The sequence below is a fragment of the Lasioglossum baleicum genome, chromosome 15, assembly GCF_051020765.1.
Source record: "Lasioglossum baleicum chromosome 15, iyLasBale1, whole genome shotgun sequence".
NCBI lineage: Eukaryota > Metazoa > Arthropoda > Insecta > Hymenoptera > Halictidae > Lasioglossum > Lasioglossum baleicum.
Genome location: NC_134943.1, coordinates 8,178,237 through 8,203,089, shown reverse-complemented (window position 1 = coordinate 8,203,089; position 24,853 = coordinate 8,178,237). Strand labels below are relative to the sequence as shown.

The 24,853-nt window shown below is 39.0% G+C and overlaps 5 protein-coding genes across 9 annotated transcripts; 2 read left to right on the top strand and 3 right to left on the bottom strand.

Annotated features, from left to right (window-relative positions):
• Window positions 1-221: 221 nt before the first annotated feature.
• On the bottom strand, window positions 222-5,406 carry LOC143216368 (tubulin alpha chain). Of its 2 annotated transcripts, XM_076439332.1 has the most exons (5): window positions 4,763-5,404; window positions 3,759-3,978; window positions 3,375-3,676; window positions 1,757-2,338; window positions 222-686 (listed from the first exon to the last, which is right to left on the bottom strand). In XM_076439332.1, exons 1-5 carry the CDS (start codon window positions 4,763-4,765, stop codon window positions 447-449), a joined length of 1,347 nt encoding a protein of 448 aa, XP_076295447.1. In that variant the 5' UTR covers window positions 4,766-5,404; the 3' UTR covers window positions 222-446. The 2 variants fall into 2 exon arrangements, with proteins under 2 accessions (XP_076295447.1, XP_076295446.1); XM_076439331.1 differs by having other exon boundaries at window positions 3,759-5,406.
• Window positions 5,407-6,103: 697 nt separating this feature from the next.
• Window positions 6,104-12,649, top strand: LOC143216362 (ATP-binding cassette sub-family C member 4). Of its 2 annotated transcripts, none has more exons than XM_076439317.1 (18): window positions 6,104-6,235; window positions 6,305-6,415; window positions 6,520-6,654; window positions 6,722-6,926; window positions 6,992-7,217; window positions 7,286-7,442; window positions 7,535-7,784; window positions 7,868-8,062; window positions 8,334-8,620; window positions 8,692-8,875; window positions 8,949-9,292; window positions 9,380-9,596; window positions 9,670-9,889; window positions 9,973-10,203; window positions 10,279-10,509; window positions 10,575-10,876; window positions 10,949-11,596; window positions 11,883-12,649. In XM_076439317.1, exons 1-18 carry the CDS (start codon window positions 6,162-6,164, stop codon window positions 11,967-11,969), a joined length of 4,104 nt encoding a protein of 1,367 aa, XP_076295432.1. In that variant the 5' UTR covers window positions 6,104-6,161; the 3' UTR covers window positions 11,970-12,649. The 2 variants fall into 2 exon arrangements, with proteins under 2 accessions (XP_076295432.1, XP_076295431.1); XM_076439316.1 differs by having other exon boundaries at window positions 9,664-9,889.
• Sld5 (DNA replication complex GINS protein SLD5) lies at window positions 12,568-13,604 on the bottom strand. The gene has a single exon (XM_076439352.1). It carries the CDS (start codon window positions 13,374-13,376, stop codon window positions 12,732-12,734), a length of 645 nt encoding a protein of 214 aa, XP_076295467.1. The 5' UTR covers window positions 13,377-13,604; the 3' UTR covers window positions 12,568-12,731.
• Window positions 13,605-13,896: 292 nt separating this feature from the next.
• LOC143216373 (vesicular integral-membrane protein VIP36) lies at window positions 13,897-19,470 on the top strand. 2 transcript variants are annotated; one of them, XM_076439340.1, is made up of 8 exons: window positions 13,897-14,162; window positions 14,470-14,585; window positions 14,768-14,965; window positions 15,744-15,906; window positions 17,228-17,287; window positions 17,492-17,658; window positions 17,732-17,795; window positions 17,872-19,470. In XM_076439340.1, exons 1-8 carry the CDS (start codon window positions 14,048-14,050, stop codon window positions 18,021-18,023), a joined length of 1,035 nt encoding a protein of 344 aa, XP_076295455.1. In that variant the 5' UTR covers window positions 13,897-14,047; the 3' UTR covers window positions 18,024-19,470. The 2 variants fall into 2 exon arrangements, with proteins under 2 accessions (XP_076295455.1, XP_076295456.1); XM_076439341.1 differs by lacking the exon at window positions 17,228-17,287 and having other exon boundaries at window positions 13,900-14,162.
• On the bottom strand, window positions 18,938-24,731 carry Wfs1 (wolframin ER transmembrane glycoprotein wfs1). 2 transcript variants are annotated; one of them, XM_076439319.1, is made up of 6 exons: window positions 24,079-24,731; window positions 23,740-23,844; window positions 23,450-23,666; window positions 23,160-23,383; window positions 21,889-23,093; window positions 18,938-21,104 (listed from the first exon to the last, which is right to left on the bottom strand). In XM_076439319.1, the coding sequence occupies exons 1-6, from the start codon at window positions 24,134-24,136 to the stop codon at window positions 20,319-20,321; spliced, it is 2,595 nt and encodes an 864-aa protein (XP_076295434.1). In that variant the 5' UTR covers window positions 24,137-24,731; the 3' UTR covers window positions 18,938-20,318. The 2 variants fall into 2 exon arrangements, with proteins under 2 accessions (XP_076295434.1, XP_076295435.1); XM_076439320.1 differs by having other exon boundaries at window positions 23,450-23,660.
• Between the last annotated feature and the right edge of the window lie 122 nt (window positions 24,732-24,853).

Here is a 24,853-nt window from a genome sequence, read left to right as displayed (position 1 = left end):
TGATGCAGATATTTCTCGGTTGAGTTGAGAGATCACGGTTTGAGGAACATAGATAATTATTGTTATTTGTGTATTTAGTGCAATGAATTGACTATTTTGATTTATCTTAAGAGATTCTCTGATTTGTCAATAAAACTTTGATAGCGAAAACAGCGTTACACAACACGCGGCGTTTCGTTTTCTTTTAAGTGCGTCGACAAAATGTAATGACAGACGCGTGATCGAGGGCACATACTTTTTATTTCTACAATATACACGACTGTATTGAGAATGAATAATTTTATTACAAAAATAAAAACCTCATAAAACATGTAAAACGAGAAGTATCAAAATATTTGTTTCTCACGGTACAATTTATCATCTCAACTTCGTTTTCCTTGATCGGGTAGCAGAAACAGAAACAGCCGCTGTGCTCGAAGAAACTGGGCAAGGGTCCGGTTTTTCTTTTAATATTCTAGCGAGGCGTCAGGGGTACTCGATGACTCGAGGGCCACCTCTTCGTAATCACGCTCGAGAGCAGCAAGATCATCGCGAGCTTCCGCGAATTCACCTTCCTCCATTCCTTCACCGACGTACCAATGAACGAACGCTCGTTTATTATACATCAGGTCGAACTTGTAATTCAACTTGGCCCACGCCTCTTCTATAGCTGTGGTGTTCGACAGCATCGACACCGCTCTTTGCACCTAAACGATCGTCGACTCTGTACCCTTTTGCTCGCGGACTCCAAAGAAATCATGACCTTCATCTTGATACTAGGGCTGTTACTTTTCCGAAGCTTCGTCACTAGACTGCGGATTTTATGCATTTGTAACAAAAATGGGTGGATATCATTTTAAAACAGTAAAAATATAAGAATATCCATATGTCATTTTAAATTTATTACAATTGTTAAAGTAAAGAAGAAATTTTTATACGGTTCCTGCATCTTGTAAGTGACGAAGAAAATGTTTATTTTGCATAAAGATCCGCAGTCTATTCATCACCTTCGAAGTTTCTGAAATCGAAGCTTCGAAGCTTCAAAATCTGCGATCTTCGAAGGAGAGTAATAGCCCTACTTGATACCCGAGATGAAACCGCATTTTTTAATATCGTGTTTTATACATCAAATTGATAAAAATAGTCAGCACGGAAATGCGAGGTCACAATTCGGGACATATGACATCAGAGAAAGATATAGAAGAACAATATCAATCTCGATCTTTCCGTTTCTACGGGTAACACGGACCGTATATTTTATCATTTTCGATTAAAATATAAGCTTCACCTTGGGCTTTAAGATGAAGGTCAGCATATGTATGCCGATAAGATAGCACAACTAAATATAGCTCGGATCCTTTTATACGCAGTTTAACCCTTTCTGGGACTGTGTCGAGCTAGATTCAACACTAACTTCTGCATTAATAGGCAATAAAGGATGTACATGTAAAAAGACAATCGAGATGAATAATTAGGATGACAGTGAGCAAATTCAAGATTAGATTAAAAAATCACGATCACGGCGTGAAAGAAATTAAAATCACGACAATGATCGTGATTCTGTGATCACTATTCATAATTCAAGGACCGAAACCGATATCATAACTGTCTTCAAGCCCTGGTTGTAATAAATATTTACTAGGAAACATTTTGAACTGCAAAAACTAGAACCTATATTACGTCAGGCTACAAAGTTGATCAACAAACAAAGGGTGGTACCACTTTGTTCCTTGATTGTGGCATAGTCGCAGTGGGATGTCCACGCGTTAATTTATACCTTGGCTAGGTCTCCACCGGGAACGACGGTGGGCGGCCGATAATTAATACCGACTTTGAAGCCAGTCGGGCACCAATCGACAAAGCGGATGCAACTTTTGCCCTTCATAGCCGCGATGGCAGCATTCACATCCTTCGGGACGACATCGCCGCGATACAGCAAGCAACAGGCCATGTATTTCCCTTCGCGAGGGTCGCATTTCACCATCTGGTTGGAAGCTTCGAAGCATTCGGAAGTTATCTCCGCAACGGACATCCCTTCGTGGAAAGCTTTGTCAGCGGACACCACTGGGGCGTAGGTGGCCAACGGAAAATGGATTCTAGGATACGGAACCAAGTTCGTCTGGAACTCGGTCAGGTCCACGTTCAAGGCGCCGTCGAACCTCAACGACGCCGTTATCGAGGACACCACTTGACTGATAAGGCGGTTGAGATTCGCGTAGGAAGGTCTCTCGATGCCGAGCTTCCGCCGACAGATATCGTAAATCGCTTCGTTGTCCACCATAAACGCGCAGTCCGAATGCTCGATCGTTGTATGCGTTGTCAAGATTGCATTGTACGGCTCTACGACCGCCGTTGACACCTACATGTTAGTTTGCTTTTAACCAGAACCTATTCTTACGATATCCTGCCCGACCTAGACCCTTTAAAAATCTAGGTCTTCGCTAACGAAGGCCATAACGGTATAGACTTTTAACGCGAATTTTATGCGAAACAATGAAAATCCGCAATCTAACACTGTACAATACCGTTTACTGTTGGGTGATTCTTATAAAGTTTGTCATTCTAAAAGCAAATCCGAAAGTAAAATTGTTCTATCATGCAACGTTTTCGAAAAACACTGATTTTTGACAAACTCTGTAAAAATCGCCCAACAGTAATGCTGAACACAAAAAAAGTTTTGTTTTGTTGGACAGTGTAACGAGTAGACTGCGGATCTTCATGCAACAAAAATATTCTGCATTGATTGTGGGGGAAGCAGGAATAAAATAAAAATTGATTTCATCCCTTAATGACTTTCTCGTTGAATTTTTATAATCTATTACTGTCTTATATTTCACCCAACTATATAATTCCTTCATAAATGCATAAAGATCCACAGTCTCGTAATAAGGACTGATTTAGTTCAGTGGAAAATAATCTAGATCAGGCAGGGTCCTCAACCCTGAAGACTGAAGACCATCGAATTTGCTCCCTCTATGCGTATATTCGTACTTACAATTAGGCCATAATATACTTATAGACCCGGCATAGATATGGTATGTGTATAGGAAAGTCGAGAGTCCAGTGAGGAAAAGATAGTGGTAAAATGTGACGTCACAAGATAATTTCTAAGATAATTTTAAAATGGCCGACGCTTAAAATGTTGTAAATGTGATCGATTTATATGTAAAAAATATTCTGTAACCTGCATAATATGCGAAAGTTGTTAATCTTCAGAATCAAATATCGATCCTTAAAATTAGTTAATACATATAATAGGATTATTACCTCATATACTTCATCTCAAATATACTGTATATCTTCGAAAAATGTGACGTCACAAATTACTTTATCTTTTCCTCAAGGAAAACTATCTGTACCGTGTCTATAGGTTTATATGGTCCAAGTATTCGTACTTGAGGGGCAGGGTAAACGGCAAACTCTAGTTTGCTCTTCTTCCCATAGTATTCGGACAATTTCTGCATTAGGAGGGAGGTGAATCCCGAGCCGGTGCCACCTCCGAACGAGTGAAAGACGAAGAATCCCTGAAGACCGGTGCACTGGTCGGTCAGTCTTCGTACTCTGTCCATCACGGAATCAATCACCTCCCTGCCGATAGAATAGTGACCGCGGGCATAATTGTTCGCGGCATCCTCTTTCCCGGTGATCAGTTGCTCCGGGTGATACAGTTGCTTGTACATTCCCATCCGTACCTCGTCTAAAGAGAGTTTCGGATGTTGGTAGAGTTTCGCAAACAGCATACGATGCAGAGTTTTCGGTATTGTTGTAATTAAACTAACCGACGACCGTGGGCTCGAGGTCGACCATTACCGCGCGAGGTACCATTTTGCCGGAGCTCGTTTCGTTGAAAAACGTGTTGAAGCAATCGTTAGTTCCGCACACTTTGTCTGATGGCATCGTCCCATCCGGTTGAATCCCATGCTCCAGACAATACAGCTCCCAACAAGCGTTGCCCATTTGGACGCCAGCTTGGCCCACGTGCATCGAGATACATTCACGCTGCGGCGTAACACACCTTACCATTAGTAGAGATCCCTATTTCACGTGTATTAACGTATCCGCATTTTAATTCGTATTCAGTTTTGGGATACAGTTACTAGATTAGAATAGAAATGCTTTAATTTTAGCCTTCAGGCCATAAAAAGGGACTCGGTTTACAATTCCTACTAAGTCTCACATCCTTGTACCCACTTTGCTTTCAGCTATCTTTTTTCTACTCTTTTCTTTCCTTTTTCTCTCTAGCTTCCTCAGCCATTTCCTCTATGCACATACCCCTTTCAAGTTCCGTACATTCTCTTATTATTACTATACGTATACATATTCAAGATTTCCGAAGATATCCCAGGATACAGATGTTCTCAGATGTTTAAATTTATTGTTGTACCAACAACTGCGATATTTGTGAAATCATAGACTCTATACGTAAATTAATATCAGTGTTCTAGAAATTATACAAATTAAAATGAGGATGCATTAATGCACGTGAAATAGTACACGATACAAATTCGTTTTCCATGTTTCGCCACAACGAGACTTTGTGGAAACATCCTACGCCCAATTACTTGTTAACCACAGAAAACGAGAATTCTTTGCATCGTCCAAGGCAATGCTATGTGCGGAAACATAGCAATTCGTAGAGCCGTAGAGTGTAGAGCATCGTTTAAAAGCAATCAAGGCGAGAATGACGATGATGAACAATTTAATTATTAGGTGCTCCGCGTCGACATATGTATACATACATGCACTGACATACATTGAAGTTTAGATGGGAGATATGCCTTACCATTTTTAAAGATTTTCGAGGAACACGTCTTGTGACAAATATATTATTTTGAATTTGCTTGGGTTGTTTAGTCGAAAGGGAAATTTAATGATATTTCATTGAATCACAGGAAATTTTGGACGGCCTTCCTTCGCTACCCAGGAAAAAATGAATTGTCACGATTCATAACAGTTGCCTGGACAACATTATTTCTTAAGTACAATGAAGTTGAACGTAAGAAAAATTGAATACGCGCGCAACGCCGAATGCCGCGCGTGCGAATGATGAGTTGTCATCTTTCTCGTCCCTTTATGATGCAATAGCATGCAATTCCTGCTTTTAATCTTTATGGAGAGTTATCGATTTGTATCTTCAACGATAACCATGGTCCGTTATCATTTTATTGCTGACTGTGCGGTAACAGCAGTTCCTATATATATGGGCATTACGTTGCGAACACACATCGACAAATTGCGCTTTTTATTCAATTAAACGAACAAATAAAAATAAGCAGTTATCTACGTCCATGTCATCGGGCGTAAGCGTAAAAAAATGTTTCTTCCCAGATAGCATTCTACGTCTTACAGACGTCGTTTTCTCGTCTTATTTACACGTCCATAAAGGCGTCTTTTTGGAGACGTCGTTTTTGCGGTTAAAGGCGCCTTTTACACGTAAAAAAAAAAAATAAAAAATTTTTTATAACCTTTTCTTAAATCTGAAGATTTTAGGCGTCTGAAAAAGACGTCTAAAAGATGCCGGAAAAATGCGCAAAAAGACGCTTAAAAGAAGCCTAAAAGGCTCCTAAAAAGTCTTTTAGGCGAGTTTTTAGACGTCTGAAAAAGCGTCTTTCGGACAAAAGGCTTTTGAAAGTTGTCTTTTAGTCGCACAGTTTTGTAACAAAGACGTGTGAAAGACGGGAAAACGACTTTACAGGTATCTTTCAGATGTATTTATTATATCTTGCGGCAGATGTCTAAAATGTGTCTTTCAGCCGTCTCAGTGTTATTTAAGAAAGCAAATTGGATCGCTATTAATACATCGACGTAGGGCGGTGACCTTGGCATTTTCGGACGATCCTATTTCATTGAGAACATCGTGACGTATTTAGGACCTATTGTATTATGTAATTATATGTCGAATCGATCATGCGCGTGATTGTACACGTGTTTCTCGGTGTTGCTGCGATAAGTATTCATCCGTTTCTTGATAAGTGCTTTGCAATTCGTTAACGATCAAGTAAGTCCGAGTTATTACTCGTGACTCTTCGATGATGACTCGAAGGATTCCGATCCAGAGACTCGGTATGCTTCGGTTACACGGCTCCACTCGCCAGCCGCACTGAGCCGCACATTACGAATTCCCTCTGAACGGTGCTGTGCTCAAGAAAGATCGGGCTTTAGTATACTTAATAAAATCGATCATGGACGCGAGTAAAAAGTACGAGAATCCTAATCCTAAGTTATCGGCGAATCCTCTTAGTAAATTAATATTTTGGTGAGTAGTCAACGTTGTCGAAGTGTCGTGACCGATTTAACTGTGTGCTTTACACGCGTTTCATTCAAGGTGGTTGAAACCACTGTTCCTGTATGGGAAGAGCCATGATCTGGAACTTAAAGATATATACAACGTACTGCCAGAGGATGTCAGTCAACGCCTGGGAGATAAACTCGAGAGGTGAGTAAATATTATACAATGTTGTGGACACAAGTCTAATGTCAATCAAGCTGCACAAACAGGGATCAGATTGAAAATTTATTGTCTACCGTTTGTTCATTCAGGAATTGGCTGAGAGAAGTTAAAGAAGCAGACGAATCTGGGAGGAAGCCTAAATTCTTTAGAGCTCTAAGAAAAACATTTATATGGTCTTTTGTCTACTTTGGAGGATGGCAGTTCTTCTTGGCTGTTGTCATCAAGTAAACATTCTTTTGTTAAAGCAAACAGAAATTTCGCTGGTGTGTAAACGTTATTTTGATCTTGCAGAGTTTTACAACCGTTTGTTTTGGGTCTACTTATTTGGCATTTCGATCCAAGATCGATATCCACTGTCACGGAAGCATATATTTATGCATTCGTTGTTATAGTTTTAACTATAGTCGGTGCTGTAATTGTACACCATTCAAACTTAGGCTTATTGGAAATTGGAATGAGAATGAGAATAGCGTGTTCCTCTGTGATGTACAGAAAGGTATGCAGTTGTGTTTATATGATTAACGACTACCAATGTTTCACATGCTTTGTGTTTATTTTCAGATCTTGCGCTTATCAAAGTCGTCCACTAATGTCGCAACCCCAGGACAGATTGTAAACTTAATGTCGAACGATGTAGCCAGATTCGAACAGCTGTGCGTAGCGTTGCATTACATTTGGATTCTACCGATTCAGGCTGTTCTAATCACATACATGATGTGGGGAAGCGTGCAAATCGCTTCCTTAGCTGGTGTCTTTCTAATAAGTGTTCAAACTATACCATTACAAGGTGTGGTATCGTTTCCTCTTACTTTTTAAGATATTGGTAAGATCGCTAAAGTAATTTCTTCTGTGTAGGATACATGGGGAAATGGATTTCGAAGCTACGGTTAAGAATTGCAGTCAAAACAGACGAAAGAGTGCGTTTAATGTCAGAGATCATTAATGGAATACAAGTGATTAAGATGTACACTTGGGAGATACCGTTTGAAAAACTTGTTAGTGTTGTTAGAAGGTTTGTCTATCTTTTTTTTTATTTCTTTTTGTAGAAACTATGTAAAGTACCTATTATCGCATGTGTGTACACGCATCGAATGATCTTTCCAGTCGTGAAGTGGACGTACTTACTATTTCATCGTACTTAAGAGGCTTCACTCTAGCTACCTTTGTGTTCACCGAACGAACAACATTGTACTTCACGGTTATGGCATATGTACTTCTCGGAAATAGTATATCTGCCGACAAAGTATTCTCTATGGCTCAGTACTTTAATGTACTGCAACTGACCATGGCCATATTGTACCCAATGGCCATCTCGTCTGCCGCGGAAGCTTCTGTATCCATTAAGAGACTCGAAGTAAACTAGTATTTACCAGTATTTACCAGCTAGATAATTTGCGCAGATTAATGAACTTTAAGCTTTGAATGTTTTATTTTTAGCACTTCTTGCTGTTAAAAGAGAACAATAATACCGCTATCCATGCCAAGCCGATTCTCGGAGATGGCAGTATCTCGATGAAATGCATTACAGCATCTTGGGCGGACAATGCGATTACAAGCACGTTACACGATATCAGTATTCATATAAAACCTGGGAAATTGTATGCTATAGTTGGTTCGGTTGGTGCTGGAAAGGTATTGTCAAAAAAGACAAAACGCTTTAACGCTAAACCTATCGAGCCTTAAAAGTTTGATTTTCTTTAAACTTTGTACGGCTCCTATTGTAATACGTGCTCTACTAGAACTATCTATACACTCATTTCTTATGATATAATTTTTATTATTTCAAGAATTCTGAAATAAAAAATCTGGAACCGACCGTTTTGACTGTTGGTGGTAGGTTTAGTGTTAACAATCAACATTTAAAGTAATATATATTCTTATGTCTCCTGTACACTTTGTTCAGAGCTCGTTCCTGCAACTAATTTTAAGAGAACTGCAACAGTCGCGTGGCGATATTCAGGTGAACGGTAGTATGTCGTACGCTAGCCAGGAAGCATGGATGTTTTCCGGCACGGTGCGCAATAACATACTTTTCGGACAGTCTTACAATCCGAAGAAGTACAGCGAAGTTGTTAAAGTGTGCGCTCTACAGAAAGATTTCCAACAGTTCAATCATGGCGATAAATCTTTGGTCGGCGACAGGGGCGCGTCGCTCAGCGGAGGACAGCGCGCACGAATTAATCTAGCTAGGTACTCTACACAGAGAATTTTCAATTACCACAATTATATTTGTCACAATTACAAATTTTTTATTACCACAGGGCTGTGTACAGAGACACGGATATTTATTTGCTAGATGATCCGTTGTCCGCGGTGGATACGCACGTTGGGAAACACCTGTTCAAAGAATGCATCAAAGACTATCTCCACGATAAAACAAGAATTCTCGTGACGCATCAAGTACAATTTTTGAAGAATTGTGACTACATTATTGTATTGAATAACGTGAGTAACTGCGATCGAGTAATCCGGTTAGACCCCGTTGAGTCGATACAAGAGGGATACATGATTCTTTCAGGGTAGAGTGGAATTCGAAGGCACGTTCACAGAGTTACAAGCGAAGAACTTAGATTTTCTAAGTATGCTCTCAACGGAACAGCAAGACGCCGATACAGAGAGCCGATTGGAAACCGATGAAAATCAAACACCCGAGATATCTGTCAGTTCTCTCAACAACAGCAAAGACGAAGATGAAGAACCTCAAGAAACCGAGGAACTAATGGGCAAAGGAAACATTGCGAAATCGCTATACTGGAGATACTTCCGAGCCGGAGGATCGATTCTAATGATTCTAGGTTTCATGCTCACTTTAATTCTAGGACAACTAGGAAGTAGTGGTAGCGATTATTTTGTTGCTTTCTGGTTAGCGTTTGGACAATTTTTTTCGATATTAACACGAACCGTTTGCACGAGGATATTCGTTTCATTTTGCGTGTTTGGTTTTTTCAGGACGAAACAAGAAGAAATGCGCGTGAAAAATAATATCAATCATACGTTACAAATATGGGAAGAATTCGGTACTACCACGCCTTCATCGATTGCAACAAATTCGAGCGAAGCGATAAATGAAATAAACATGATAAATGCTTCGGCCGCAGATAGCTTCAATGACATGACCCCGGATATCCCAACGATCTTGGACAATAGCAGTTTAGATAACAATAATGTAAGTAATATTATTCGCTTGTGTGTTTAACAGCTCTACGAGCAACAATTACCGTCATTGTGTTTAGTCGCAGGTGTGGACCGTTAACACTGGACCGCGCGTGGAATATTTTCTTGACCGCGACACTGCCTTATGGATTTATGGAATTCTCATTATCGCGAGTATAGTTATGACTAGTTGCAGAAACATTATATTTTACAAGATATGCATGAACTCTAGCAAGAATCTCCATAATCAAATGTTCTCGTCGCTGCTTAAAGCGCCAATGCTATTTTTTGATACTCATCCATCCGGTAAGTATCAAAGCGATATCATTGATTGCCAATTGCTAACGAATTCATAAAGATCGTATTAACAAAATGGTATAATATTTCAGGTCGTATTCTAAATCGTTTCTCGAAAGACGTTGGAGCAGTTGATGAAGTGATGCCGAGAACAATGATAGAGTCTATACAGATATTCGCGGTGATGGTTGGAATTCTGGCCCAAGTACTTATTATTAATTGGTGGACAGTGTTTCCAATGCTCATCGTCGGCTTCTTGTACTGGCAAATACGAAATATTTATCTGAAAACCGCGCAGAACATGAAACGTTTCGAAGGAATCAGTAAGAACAATATATCTTTTAAATAATACGTTATATTCTTTTATCACATAACATCTTAACAATGAAAATTTTTAGCGAAGAGCCCCGTCTTTTCCCACGTTAGCTCTTCGTTGTTAGGATTAACTACGATTCGATCGTGTTCCGCTCAAGATATGGTTCGCAAAGAATTCGATGTTCACCAAGATCTCCACACCAGTGCTTATTACTTGACTATCGCAGCAAGTACCGCTTTTGGATTCTCATTGGACATAGTGTCCATTTGTTTCATCACCTTCATCACATATAGCTTTATCATACTGGACGATGGTAATTTGTTACTTGATAATTTCACGTTATTGCTGATAATTCAATTCGCGTGTTAATCTTATCAGGAAACACGTTCGCTGGAAACGTCGGTCTGGCCATATCGCAAGTTCTAATTTTATGTGGCATGCTCCAACACGGAATGCGACAAACAGCGGAGACGATAGCGCAAATGACCAGCGTCGAACGAATTTTGCAATTCACGCAGCTCGATAAGGAGGGGCCGTTCGACAGCGAGCCTAACAAGAAGCCGTCGGCACAGTGGCCTTCTAAGGGGGACATTAAGTTCGATCACCTGTATCTGCGCTACGATGAATCTTCGCCTGCTGTTCTCAAGGACTTGAACATTCTTATTAAGCCTGGAGAAAAAGTAATCTCTCGTTGCCTGAAAATATCGAGAAACGAGGCGAGAATGATCAAATTAATCTAATTCTTATTTTAGGTAGGAATAGTGGGTCGCACCGGCGCTGGAAAAACTTCTCTGATCTCAGCTCTGTTCAGGCTGACCCAGCTGGAGGGTAGAATATGCATAGACGACTTGGACATTAATCAAATTGGCCTTCATGATTTGAGAAAGAAGATCTCTATTATTCCGCAAGAACCGATCTTGTTCTCGGCAACTCTCCGTGATAATCTGGACCCATTCCACAATTACGATGACGCCAGTCTTTGGGCTGCTCTGGAAGATGTAGAATTAAAATCGAGCATCGAGTCTCTCGACTACGTTGTCGACCAAGGAGGAGCTAACTTCAGCGTTGGTCAGAGACAATTGCTCTGTTTGGCGAGAGCTATTTTACGAAACAATAAGATTCTCCTGCTCGACGAGGCTACAGCCAATGTAGATCCTACAACGGATGCTTTGATTCAGACTACCATTAGACAAAATTTCAAACACTGCACTGTGTTAACTATAGCGCACAGATTGAACACGATAATGGACAGCGACAAGGTATTGGTCATGGATCATGGACAAGTGGCCGAGTTCGATCATCCACATATACTGCTTCAAAACGAACGAGGGCATTTCACCAGCATGTTGAAAGAAACTGGGAGACTTATGTTCGAGCAACTGGGCAAAGTGGCTGAAAAGGTAGACATTTGCTTAATTCGTTCTTTATTTGTCCTCAAGGGGTAGACTCGTTTCCAGGATTGTAAGGGTGCGGGATGCACCTTCTCATTTCTCGATAGTGCAAAAATGGGGTTTTTCAGTAGTCAAATCGCTAGATAAAATATCAATTTCTTTTCGTCGCCTTCTTCTTTCATTGGGTAAAAAAAGAAGATGGCAACAAGAAGCGACAATACATTGCTCGATGTAGCTTCAGTGTGAACATACCTTTACATATTAGTGTTCTAAGAAAGTGGTATTGCGTTTTCAGGCATACAAAGACCATCCCGAGCATACAGAAGAAGTCAAAGTGCATTCGAAGTCTCTCAACGGAAACTCCACAGCGGAAGATGCTTGATAGAATGAATGTGCGCTTGATACAAGAAAGTACTTAGCATCCGTAACAACTACTTTTATGGTTAATCTACGTTAGTGCAGCATACAATTCTCGCTGGAACGAGTATATACCATTTCAGCATACTATATGCGAAAGTAACGGCACCAGAAACTTATGACGATAGATATATCTTATCTTTTATATAGTTTTGATAACTTCGTATATTGTTCCTACTATTTGTACAATACGGGTTTTTCCATATTGTGGTGCAGTAATATTTTTACAAAATATGTAACTAATGAAAAAATACTTTTAAGATATATACAAATACTTTTCCAAGTATGGTTCTAGCAACTAGTTATTAAAAGGTACTTACTAAAATTTATTTGTTGAAGCTGCATAAGCAAAGCTAAAAATAGTTTATCATTTTATAAATGCAGGAGAAAGTATTCATGAACAATTTAGAACAAAGCAGGCACAGTACTTTTATACACATGTCCAAATATTTTTTTACAGATTTAGATTAAAATATACAAACTATATATGTATATATATACTATATACTGTTGCTTCAAAGAAAATATGTCTACAAAGATATTTTAATGAATGACGTTGTACAATGTAGCAAAGAGATTTATTGATATTATCTATACTGTCCTGTATCCAGATATGTAGTTTTTCTAATAAAATATCTTTTCTTATAGAAAATTGTTCTCAGAACTTTATTAAAAATACTGTGTATAAAAATATAGATATTACGTTCTATAAAATGTATCCTAAATGCTAAATTAATTGAACAGCACCGCTTTTAACTAGATTTGCAACAGCGCTGTACTGTATAATGTGTTGCGAGCCTTGCTCAAAATCTATTTCTTCGTCTAAGGACCCAGGCAATACGATTCCATCGATTCTTTGATTAGCCCTTAGAAACACGTACGCCTGCATGTTAGGCTTTATGCCCAGTCTATTAACTTCAAACGTTTGAAAGTTTCCAGGCATGTGCTGCAGAGCTACTGTTCTAAAGAGATTTTCAATGCTAGCAAGAAACTCCTTGGCGAATTGCAGTTCTGCAGGAGTTAGATAACACTCTTCCGGAGATCTGTTGGCTTCCTGCGAAAGTATGTGAATAGTATACTTCTCGATTTTCTCTAATCGAGCCCTGAGGTAGCTGGATATCACGAACTTGATTCTGTCCAGCTCCATTCTGTGAACCATTAACCTTAAATCCCCTTTGTCTAACCTCTTCATGTTGTCTTCCATGTGAGTAATCTGTTGCAGCATACAATCAACCAAGTCGGCTTGATGAGGAAGAATCTCGGGAGCAAATTTTTCATTCAACCAAGCTTCTTCGATCGCTATCAAAGCACTCTGAGCTGTTAGTTCTTCTTCTTCATGCTCAACCTCAAATCGCGCGTCCGAGTTGTCCATGTTGCACGTTCCTTTTAAACTAATTAAATATTGTCACGTAAATTGGTACATAATCCATTTAAACGTTACAAGAGAGATCGTGGAAAGAATGCCTTTTAAAAACTTCTTAAAAACATTCCGCTTAGAACCATATTATGTTATGCAAACAACGGCAAGAATCATTTGCATCACAAGATCAGTATTTAGCGGCAAAACTTATAAACAATGGCGTGATAAAAGTTATCCTCTCTGATAAAAGTGAGTAGTACACTTTAGTTCAGACAGTTTATGACAGATGGCTCTGGACGAATATTTAAAATTATATACGTGCTAATTGAAGACAAAAATAAAATAAATAGACAATGAAGTATAGTGTACGATGCTTATTTAATTTAAAATAATGCAACGTTATACGATACAATATCATTTACAGTATCATTTTTCGAATAGAACAGAATAGAATATTAAAATTCCTAGCATGTTACGTTGGAATATTTGCATTTTTGTGTTGGATGGATTGTTAGTTCGCTGACTAACTGCTAACCGCTGCTAACTTAGCTCGACTCGACGGATAACAGAATTGTAATTCCGGTAGTGGCTTCAGTGGATTACGAGAGTTCTAATCCCCATCGGTGACTGGAACAATAGAGTTGATATTTAAAGTTACTTGGCGTAGACGTAAAATATATAAAATGAATGTGATATCGTGCTTCTTATTTGTTGCAAGTGTTTGGCAGCTAGCAAATGCAGAATGGAACACAAAAGACTACATGAAACGGGAGCATTCTTTGGTCAGGCCGTATCAAGGTTTGTAAATTTTGGATCGGTTTACGGAAATTACGTTGAGTAACGTAAAATTCCGTGACGTGTAATGCGCTCTAATTTAAATTCAATTAATGCACGATACGTTGTACGGTTACAATGTAAAAATTCGCTCTGACGAGTAAGAGGTTATTTTATGAATAATAAAAGCTTTTTTTCCCTGCTCTTATTATGACTCAACAGTTACTTATTTACAGCAAAGTTAAAGCAATCTCATCAACTTGTTAAAGCATGTAGTAAACCTATTCCCATTCTCCCGCGAGTATATACCAAATCATATATTTATGTTTAGGTTCTGGAATGACAATACCTTATTGGGATTTCTATGGTAGTACAATGGTAACAAATAATTATATCAGATTAACTCCAGACCTCCAAAGTAAACAAGGTGCCATATGGAATTCTGTTGTAAGTTTCAAATTCTTTCTGACCGTGTTTGTTTAATTAGTCATAGACCATGTGTCAGAGATTACAATATCATGCTTTGTGCAATAGACATTATCAAAAAGGAAGAATGAGTTGGTTTTTCGAAGACAAAGGTTGAGATTGTGGAAGCTCCAAAGCTAATGTTCTTTGTATTGTTATCATAGCCGTGCCATGCGAGGAATTGGGAACTACAAGTCCACTTTAAGGTACATGGAAAAGGAAGGGATCTGTTTGGAGATGGTTTTGTCATTTGGTATGCCAAAGAAAGGATGCAGTATGGTCCAGTATTTGGAAATCAAGATTATTTCCAAGGATTGGCTATTATTTTAGACACATACAGCAATCACAATGGCCCGCACAATGTATGTATTATGGTTCTGGTTGTGCAGAATTACAATTGAAGTATAATTACTTTGTAGTATAATTACTAGAGGTGTGCGAGAACCTGGAAATGTCGAGTCGGGTCGAAACGAGGTTTTTTTTCCAGATCGAGAAGTTCTCGAAAATTTTGAAATTTTCGATTATTGAGGGATTCTCGAAATTATCGAGATTCTCGAAATTAACGGGATTCTCGAAATTATCGGGATTCTCGAAAATTTCGGGATTTTCGATACTCGATTACCGTTATAAGATTCGCTTCAAACGCAATCGTGGTATGAGATTTTCGATATAATATGAGGCGTTTCCGTAAAAATTACATTATCAAAGATTCTTTTTTTAATTCCGATACTTTCGAGAATCTCGATAATTTCAAGAATCCCGTTAATTTCGAGAAACCCGATTATTTCGAGAATCCTGTTTATTTCGAGAATCTCGATAATTTCCAGAATGTCGTTAGTTTCGAGAACTCGACCGACTCGTCTCGATGTCTTCCCGAGCCGTCCCGGCCATCGAAATTCCTATATTTTCGGGTTCTCGTACTGTAATTAGTAATTAAATTGACTGAAAATGTTAAATTACGTAACTCAATTAGAAGGTAATAATTGAAGTTACAACTATATTGCAATTCACATACAGATGAATTCTTATATAATTGAAGTACAATGCAATTAAGTTACAGTAGGAATCAGTTAGCATAATTGACAATAGATATACGGCATAACCATTGAGAATCTATAATAAATTTATTGAATTTTCCAGCACCAACATCCATACATCTCTTCCATGGTTAACAATGGCTCCTTGCATTATGATCACGATCGTGATGGGACTCATACGCAACTTGCAGGCTGTGAAGCAAAATTTAGAAACTTAGAACACGATACACATATCGCTATTAGATACGAAAGAGATATATTAACGGGTAAGTAATGGCGGTCTCGAGTTATTCTAAGTTTCAGAGCACGAAAAATATGTTGTTGCAACGTTCTATCATGGGATAAATGAATTGTTCATGTTCATTATTCAAACATGTGTGTGTGTGTGTATATATATATATATATACACAGGGTGAACATTATAAAGTGTTACAGACGAATATCTCCAAAAATATTGATTATACGCAAATATGTTTGAGATGAAAGTTGTTCAGTACCGAGGGGGACATCGTGTGCTGGGACTTTTATTTTTCCCGGTGGACACTCCAAGGCGAGGTGAAGGTGACTTTCTTTTTTTAAATGGAATGTCCTATTTTTTATACCATAAATCGATAGAGTATCAAATTCCGAGTATACAAGTGTTGACCTTCATATGTCCTAAACCTAATAGTTACCGAGATTTTATCGAAAGAAGAAAGAAAATTGTTTCGATAATATTTCGTTAACTATTAGATTTAGGACATATGGAGGTCAATACATTTTTACTCAGAATTCGATAGTCAATCAATTCGTGATACAGAAAGTAGGTCTTTGCATTTTAAAAAGTCAAGATGACCTTCTCCTCACCTTGGAGTGTCCATCGGAAGAAATAAAAATTCCACCACATGATGTCCCCCTCGATACCGAACAACTTTCATCTCAAACATTTTTGCGTATAATCAATATTTTTGGAGATATTCGTTCTGTAACGCTTTATAATGTTCACGCTGTATACAGGGTGAGTCCGAAGAAACAGACACCCAAATATCACCGTTACTTTTCGTTGTATAAAAAACTTCGTAGGACAAAGTTACTCTGTTTGAAGGGCCACATGTAATGGTGTAAGGGAAAAAATTTTCAAGGTCATTTTTTTTTTACAAGATTTCAAGGTCATCGATATTTTCTTAAATGGAATGAGGTATTTTATAATACATGAATCGATGCAGCTGGACATTCGTTATAAAAAAGTACTAACCTATGTATGTCGAAAAGTTAGTAGTTCACGAGATATTTCGATTTAAATAACTCTAAAACATCATTACTGTCGTACTAAGCCGTTATCGTTTACTTACTTGTGAAATCTTGTAAAAAAATGACCTTGAACATTTTTTCCCTTACACCGATACATGTGGCTCTTCAAACAGTGTAACTTTGTCCTAAGAAGTTTTTTTGTACAACGAAAAGTAACGGAGACATTTAGGTGTTCTCTTTCTTCGGACTCACCCTGTATGTGCATCCAGTCATTTCAAGTAGATCAAACATACTCGTGGTAATGCTTTTCATGTATTTATATTGTTTTATATGGTGTTGTACAAATTAATATTACAGTAAGGTCTTACCCTGAGGCCTCCTGGCTTACAACATGGAGTGCCTCAACTTCGTCAAGCGGTACATCTTCATCCTTCGTGCATTGCTTATTCTTCGCACTAGATTTTCATTATCGAGATTGCATGCTATCACACGAACATGTAAAAGAAACTATTTCATTTATTTAATGTAGCATGATATCGTATAACGTATTAAGAACACAGACTACACACGTTAACGTGAACCTGTGTAAGATGTTTTCCAACAGACCTGCTTTTCATTTAGTTTCCACGGACTTTGCGAATAAAGCTGCGTGGAAGGAATGTTTCTCGGTGAAGGAAATAAAACTTCCCACCGGTTACTACTTTGGACTTTCCGCGACGACGGGAGATTTATCTGACAATCACGATATATTATCTATTCGTTTGTTTGAGTTGGATCTACCGGATGATGTAAGCCTTATCTTCGAACAATACAAAATCTCCTTGTATATTATTACTATCAGTAACGTGTATCGATTTTCAGCCAAAAGATCAGGAAGATAGGTCCAATATATTGCCTTCGGCAGCGTTTTACGAAGCTCCACGAGGTAATTATTAACAGATAACGATTATCTCGAATCGGCGTACTCAACCGTTAAGAAAATGATTGATTTCTTATTGCAGAGCACATAGACGATCCGAAGCAATCTACGTTAAGTAGAGTAATGTTTTTCCTGTTAATGCTCGTGAGTGCGCTCGCGATAATCGCTTGCATCGTGATAGGCATCATGTGGTATCAGAAGCATCAAGAGAACAGTAGGAAACGGTTTTATTAAGCCAGTCCGCGAGGTGATCAGCCCACGAACTATTCCATTTTCGAATTTCTCGTTTATATCGGATGTTTATTCTAATGAGATAAAGTGTCGTTGTAAAGTGTTCATAAGACTGTTTATTTGGATATTTAGTGTAAAGAGAACGACGGTTACTGTATTAGCCAATAGTCCCGTTTCCGAAACGCGTCACTCTCGATGGATATTCGAACAGGAAGTTATACATAGCGATAACCGATTAAACAATAATTAAAATAACGTGTAAATTGTTGCAGCAGTTGTAAGGCGTGTCGAATTATGCTATTGCTACTCTGGTCCTAATAATGTTAATGCGTGTAGTGCACACAGTTCCTTTGCCAAAGTTTTCATGCTCTTAAGTTGCTGCAGTCAATCCCCATAGCTCTAAGTTTTCGGTACAATGTATATTGTTACATTCTCTAACACACGTAGAAACCGAAGCATCGATGATGTTTTTCTTCTTTTTTTTTTTTAATGTAATCAGTTTAAATTAAGGGATACGATAATTTATTCGCAGTGAGTCTGGAACTTGCAAGATTTTTTAACGAGACATTTATACACACACACACACGTGGATAGGATATCCGATCGAAGAAACGAGCTCCTTTTTTTAGGAATAATTATCGATTTCTATGAGAGATCGCTCTTTCTCGCTCTGACTTATCTTTACATGATCGAAAAGACTTTATTGATGTAGATTTTATATTTGTACATAAAACAAACGAAACCGTCGGTATGAAATGGTTGCAGAGTGATTTCGTACTGTGCGACTCTTTTTTTTATACAAAAAAAAGCAAGAATAAAGGGAACCAAAATCTCTGAATAAACAAATTGTCTTGTTAAAAAGAGTAACGAACGTAATGTTATCATCCGTGGAAATAATGTACATCATCTGTTGCCAAATACGAAATAAAAGTATATTAAATTGTATAAAGAGAAATGAAATTTCTTGGAAAAAACATAAACAATTTTATGTGATAAAATAAAACAGCAATAAAAAAAAAAAGAAAAGAATGCGAAAAAAACACATTTTCCACGAAATCGTGAGATATTGTTCATCTCGATGAGTCATTCAATCTAACAGTGATCGTACTTTTTAAAATATATTTTATTATAAATAATAAAATCATTTAATCGAACAGAAAACATCAAGGCACATCTATATATTTGTCTTCTGTGTCGACTATACTCATCTTTTTGTCACTATTGTCCTGATATGACATGAAAATAACTGTCGTCGGTAGAACTCTTGGACAGTTGACAAGACTTCTTTAATTGTTTATGTTTTCAAAGTCTAGACATTTGACATCGATTTAACAGTATAACTTGTAACTCCTACGCAACATACATGTACATATATCTTTCCTATGTCTTCAAATACATGTAATATTCATGACATTTACACGAGTAAAGATGGTTCAACAACTAAATTAAACAACTTTTTTTCGCGTAATTCCACTGAATTTCACAGATCTAAAAGATACGTTTCGAAGATACAACGTCAACTTCTAAGAAACTGAATATCAACAATACACATAAGGTACTCGCATCACATTCGTTGTAGACGCACCGGTATTAAAAACGCGAATCGAAATCTTCTCGGATGCGAACGATGTTCTCTTCGAAATTTTTCCATTACAAAAACTATGTAACCGTTCCGTTCAAATAAGATTAGAAGAGGTCTCACCCCTTTGAAATTTCCGTACACGGAATAGAAAAATATTAAGCACATCTGTCTCTATAACTGGCAGTAAGGCTTACGAAAATATGTCGATCTTAAAATATACATACATACGTCACGTGTAGGTATGTATGTATACAAGTGTACACTCTGTGACACAGATACTTTCCGAGTTCTCGACCGAGACTTCTAATTGCCTGAGGCGTTGGTAACATCAAAATATGCTAGTATCGTTCTATACATAGACTCGGGCTATATCGGTTAAAAAGGAGTTCCCTCGTTTAATCCGTATCAGTTATCTAAACAATAATATCCAATTCAACTATATAATGTCAATTGTATAACAACTTTACTATCAAAAGAAAAAAGAAACAGTAATACAGGAAAATCATTATAGCAAAGAGATTCGACGATTCCGCGCCTTGATACATACACTCCTCTCCGTAAAGAATAACTAGGATCTAAATTCTGTCTTGTTTGTAGATATACATTGTTCGAAGACCTCCAGTAGACGATTCTAATAATAATGAATGTTCTGAGGAACGTTGCATTCCGATACGCCCCTGTGTGTACTAAGATTGCACGATCACACGACGCATGGTTTACTTGAACATCACGATGGGGTTAAACAAAAAGTTTAAAACAGTCTTGATACTTAGACAAAGGTCGCTTATAATCGAACTCAACGTTATGTGATACTTATAGCGTTTGTAAGACTTCAGATCAATAGAGTGACACGCGAGACAACCGATCTCCTCCAGTTGAACGTGCGGTTCAGAGCCGCCTAACAATGATTCCTCTTTCAAACCGTAGTTCAACAGGCTACCGGAGAACCAGATCTTGTCGCCTGGATAAATGTTCAGGCTAAAATTCGTGAACGAATGATCGGCTATCAGTAGGATCTCCGCGTTGTTCCCCCACATGCCGCTTTTCATTTTCACGGAGATCTCGAACTCGTACCGGTTCCAAGCGGGAAAGTGGCATTTGCTTTTCCGCTTCTGAATGTTCGCGATATGCCTACAATTCCTTTGTCGCGGCTGGTCGACCGAATTACAATTATTCGAATACGGTTCGCCGTACATACAGCCGATCGCGTTTCTAATACTGTCGGGTAACTTGTCGAAGACCGTCGCCACATTGTTCTTCAACGTTCTTAATTTAATATTGGTCACATAGCCTTCCCACGAGACCACTATTCCTTCCAGATCGGCACACTGTATCTGTACCTGGGCCTTGGACGATAATTCCTCCCAAGCAGGCTGGTGACAGTGATTCTGATACTGTTCCCAAGAGAGCGTCGATATCACCTTGAAGCGATCCGGTTCCTCTTTGTACTCCATGATCATCGGCCAGCACAAAAACATTCCGGCGCCGATGCCCAGAAACAGCTATAACGATTCAGTCAGTCAGAACTCGGAAAATTAGGTTTCATGGACAACATGTTACAGCAGCGATGAGTAGACTGCAGATCTTTATGCAAAATAAAAATGTTCTGCATTTATTGTGGGAAGCAGGAACAAGTATAAGTAAGTATAACGATCGAGTTTCTCGTATTTTGCCATGAGCTCGGATAAACGAAAACGCAAAAATGAAAATACGATTATTTTTTTACTTGTATAAATAAAGTGATGTTCGTTCGATATGCACTGAAAAAATATTTCTGTTGAAGAAACATAATATCAAGAGACATTATGAAAGTAAACGTTCTTTAAAATTTAATCATTTGCAAGGACAGTTACGCAAGGACATCGCGGATCAACTACAAGCGAATTTAAATTTAAATCCACCAAGCCGAAAATCCGCTGACACTTTCCAGCAGTACCTGGGTCTTAAAGCAATAAATTCGTTAAAGAGGCATTAGGAGACCGTAGCGTAAACACATACTGGAATTAGAGATGGCGACTTCTCCACTTTTGGCCTACTGCAGTCCGCGGGTTGCTCATCACTAGATTGTGGATCTTTATGCATAATAAAAAATGTTTGCATTGATTGCAAGACACAGGAGCCAAATAAAAAATGTTTATTTAGCTTAATTTTCTTATTAAGCTGAAAATAATACACTGATGTCCTTAAATCTTTTTAATATGACCACTGCTTTAAATTGTATGTACTCATTTTTGTCATAAACGCATAAAATCCGCAGTCTACTCATCACTGTGTTACAGCGCTTACCTGGACAGCGGTGATGATCCAGTTGAACCTAGGGGTTCTGGTTTTCCTCAAATACCAAGACGCGAAAAACGGCATGCCTCCGAGTAAAGTAGTCACTGCTATCCTCATGGCTATGTCACTCTCGGATAAATATTTAGCAGCAGCCACTATTGGCAAGATAATGGATGCTAGACCTGCCAGTGGCAGGAAGAGGACCATACCAACTAACGCGAGAGCACCTCTAATTAACCCGTACCAGGTGGCACCTTGAGAACTGAAGATCGCTATTTGCCACCAGCTCAACGTCACGCAATGAGGTATCAAAATCTGATACGTGCCTCGCCAATTGTCCTGCGCAGCCATTTTCGCGAAAACTGCTGGGATCAAGAGGTAGAAAACTGCGCGGAAATTGAGACAGAACTCGATTCCGTTGCCGACAACGTACGAGGCGAACGTGGGCACTCTGATGTCTAGGAATCGCCATCCTTGAGCGACCACGATATCAGTTTCGTATGGATACTTAGCTAGCACGTGAACGCTAAAGCTAAACAGCGCTAAGAAGTCTGGGAATTTCGAGGAGTCCTTCCACATGAAGTTCAACAGCGTAACCAGTGTCAACGCGACCGCTATGATAGTGAACTCCGATTGAGGCGTCCACTGGTGGGCGATGATAGGATAAATCATTAAGTTTAGAAGCAACGCGAGAAAGAAATGAGCGTAAGGTTTCAAGTTGTTACAGCAGTGCTGATACTCGGCCTCTTCGGGGTTCAGGTTGCCTCCCGAATAACTGAGAAACAGACCGGACCAAACACGGAAATGATTAAACTCGCGTTTACGCTGTAGCATTTGGAAAGTGGCTATGACCATCACGATGAAAGACAGATAGTAGAGAGCCATCGGTATGAAGAGTATCAAGCTCTCCGTGCCGACCAACGAGTACAACAAAAGCAGCAATAACACGTGAACGTTCGATGTGAAGAGAAACTTTCTGATCGACATCCCTCGTTGACCTAGGGTTTCTATCAACCAAATATAAAGTCGCTTTAAAGACGCGAGAGGATGTATCAAAGGTCTCTGCAGCAGCGGTATGGTATCCAGAGCCATTTGCGACATGTCTACCATACAGACAGCATGCGAAACTATGGGAAGCAGTCCTCTAGCATAACTGGCAGCAGCAGCAACTAACGCTGCCTCTGTGATCTTTTCTCCTTGACAATTTAACCAATCTGTGGAGAAACAAGTAATTAATTTTAAGGGACTACAAAGCATCGTGGCTGCGAATGTTAGCCTACCATGAACATCGTTCTCCCTTTCTTCTTCTTTTCTAGGTACCGACTCCTCGGGAGACCCATCTTTCGGAAAGTCGTCGGTCGGAACATCCGTCACATCCTTCTGTGTGTTATTCTGTGACATGGTATTCGAACGAGAGCAACTGGCATGATTGGTTAAGTTCGATAGGTCCCTCATCCGTCTCTGTAGTTGCTCCGTCGTGATAAAATCTTCCCCGTTCGAAAGACTGCGCAATACCAGGACATGAGAAAGTATATCGCGTCATTTGTTTAACAAATTGAATTTCTCTTACCTAGTAAACATTTCTCTTGCTGCTCTCCTGGCCAGTTTCTCATCTTGAGTCATATCCAGACAGTTCTTCACATCGTAGTAATTGTGTTCGGTGATACCACGACCGGACGCCAGGCATTTTCTCAGAATATCCGTCGCTTCCAAATTACCCTGCTCCGATGCTTTTGTGAGCCAATACACGCCCAACTTTGCATTCTCCTCTTTATCGACGTCTAGATCTAAACGTGTTGCATACTTATCAATCTCTAATGGAACTGTGTGCTTGGAGTTTAATGAAAATATTAACTTTACCACATCTTTCTTCTAGCAGTTGCTTGGCTAAAACTACTTGGGATTCCGGGCAACCGTCCTCGGCGAGTTGCGATCGCAATCTTCTGAGAGATCCTCGCGGTCCATCTGAAATGATCAATATTTTGAAATACCCTACGCCTACGATCTGTCAACTGTCGAGCGGGCATTCGTTTCGAGAGAACAACGTAACAGATGACTGACATTTCGTACGCGACAAGCGAATTTTTGAAAGTTCGCCAGTCGTCGCAACATTACCATCTCCTCGTGGCCAATTCGATTAGCTACCGGAGAAAATTCAATTGCGAAAAAAATTGAAACCGAACATTGTTATTATGTTACCGTGAAGTGTCCATTGTTTTCGTCCAGATCTGCCAGACAATGGTACAATGCCAGCCATGATTTCGGGAAGTTTGACAAGAGCCTTCGAACCGGACCGATGTGTTTCTTATCAGGTGCTGTCACACGAGATAATCATTCACCATAGAAAACTCCTAGCCGAAGACAAGTTCAAGACCGCTCGACGGTACCACCGTTACAAAATTGCCGTGTTCAAGCATGGTTTGCTCAAAGCGCAAGCGTGATTGTAAACAGGTTAGGTTCTTGACGAACCGTCAAGGCGTATCAGGTGGTTCGTCGAGAGACTTGTTGAAAACGAATGATTTTCCCTCCCATATTTCAAAATTTTTCTTCGACAGGCTTTATCATGTAGCGAGAGAACAGCGAATTAATGTTTTAACAGCGAAGGTAATTAAATAAATAAAAAAATAAACAGGAAGAAAGAAAAACACTCTCAGAAAAGTAGCAAATAAAAATAGGTAATAAACGGGGATTACCAAAAGACGAAGAGAGCGGCACGATGCAAAGTGAAAACAATTTGCAATTTGAAAATGAATGATTTTCCCTTCTATATTTCAAAATTTTTCTTCAACAGACTTTATCATGTAGCGCCCGCGGCCTACGCAAATAATAATCTGCAGTCTAGCAATGACAGTAAAGATATATAATTAAATAAAAAAGAATATAAACAGGAAGAAAGAGAGAAACTCTCAGCAATAAAACTAGTAGCAGTTAACGGAGATTACCAAAGATGAAGATAGCGACACGACGCAAAGTG

Coding starts and splice junctions, on each gene's coding strand:
- LOC143216368 (XM_076439331.1), bottom strand. CDS start 4,002: ATGGTAAGGTGTGTTACGCCGCAGCGTGAATGTATCTCGATGCACGTG. Junction 3,677..3,758: donor CCTCGAGCCCACGGTCGTCG/GTTAGTTTAATT, acceptor AACTCTCTTTAG/ACGAGGTACGGATGGGAATG. Junction 687..1,756: donor CCGGTGGAGACCTAGCCAAG/GTATAAATTAAC, acceptor ACGATCGTTTAG/GTGCAAAGAGCGGTGTCGAT.
- Sld5 (XM_076439352.1), bottom strand. CDS start 13,376: ATGGACAACTCGGACGCGCGATTTGAGGTTGAGCATGAAGAAGAAGAA.
- LOC143216362 (XM_076439316.1), top strand. CDS start 6,162: ATGGACGCGAGTAAAAAGTACGAGAATCCTAATCCTAAGTTATCGGCG. Junction 7,785..7,867: donor TATCCATTAAGAGACTCGAA/GTAAACTAGTAT, acceptor TTTTATTTTTAG/CACTTCTTGCTGTTAAAAGA. Junction 10,510..10,574: donor CTTTATCATACTGGACGATG/GTAATTTGTTAC, acceptor TAATCTTATCAG/GAAACACGTTCGCTGGAAAC.
- Wfs1 (XM_076439319.1), bottom strand. CDS start 24,136: ATGGCTGGCATTGTACCATTGTCTGGCAGATCTGGACGAAAACAATGG. Junction 23,845..24,078: donor AAAACAATGGACACTTCACG/GTAACATAATAA, acceptor TGATCATTTCAG/ATGGACCGCGAGGATCTCTC. Junction 23,667..23,739: donor ACTGCTAGAAGAAAGATGTG/GTAAAGTTAATA, acceptor CAACACGTTTAG/ATCTAGACGTCGATAAAGAG.
- LOC143216373 (XM_076439340.1), top strand. CDS start 14,048: ATGAATGTGATATCGTGCTTCTTATTTGTTGCAAGTGTTTGGCAGCTA. Junction 17,288..17,491: donor TGCCTCAACTTCGTCAAGCG/GTACATCTTCAT, acceptor CTTTTCATTTAG/TTTCCACGGACTTTGCGAAT. Junction 17,659..17,731: donor AGTTGGATCTACCGGATGAT/GTAAGCCTTATC, acceptor ATCGATTTTCAG/CCAAAAGATCAGGAAGATAG.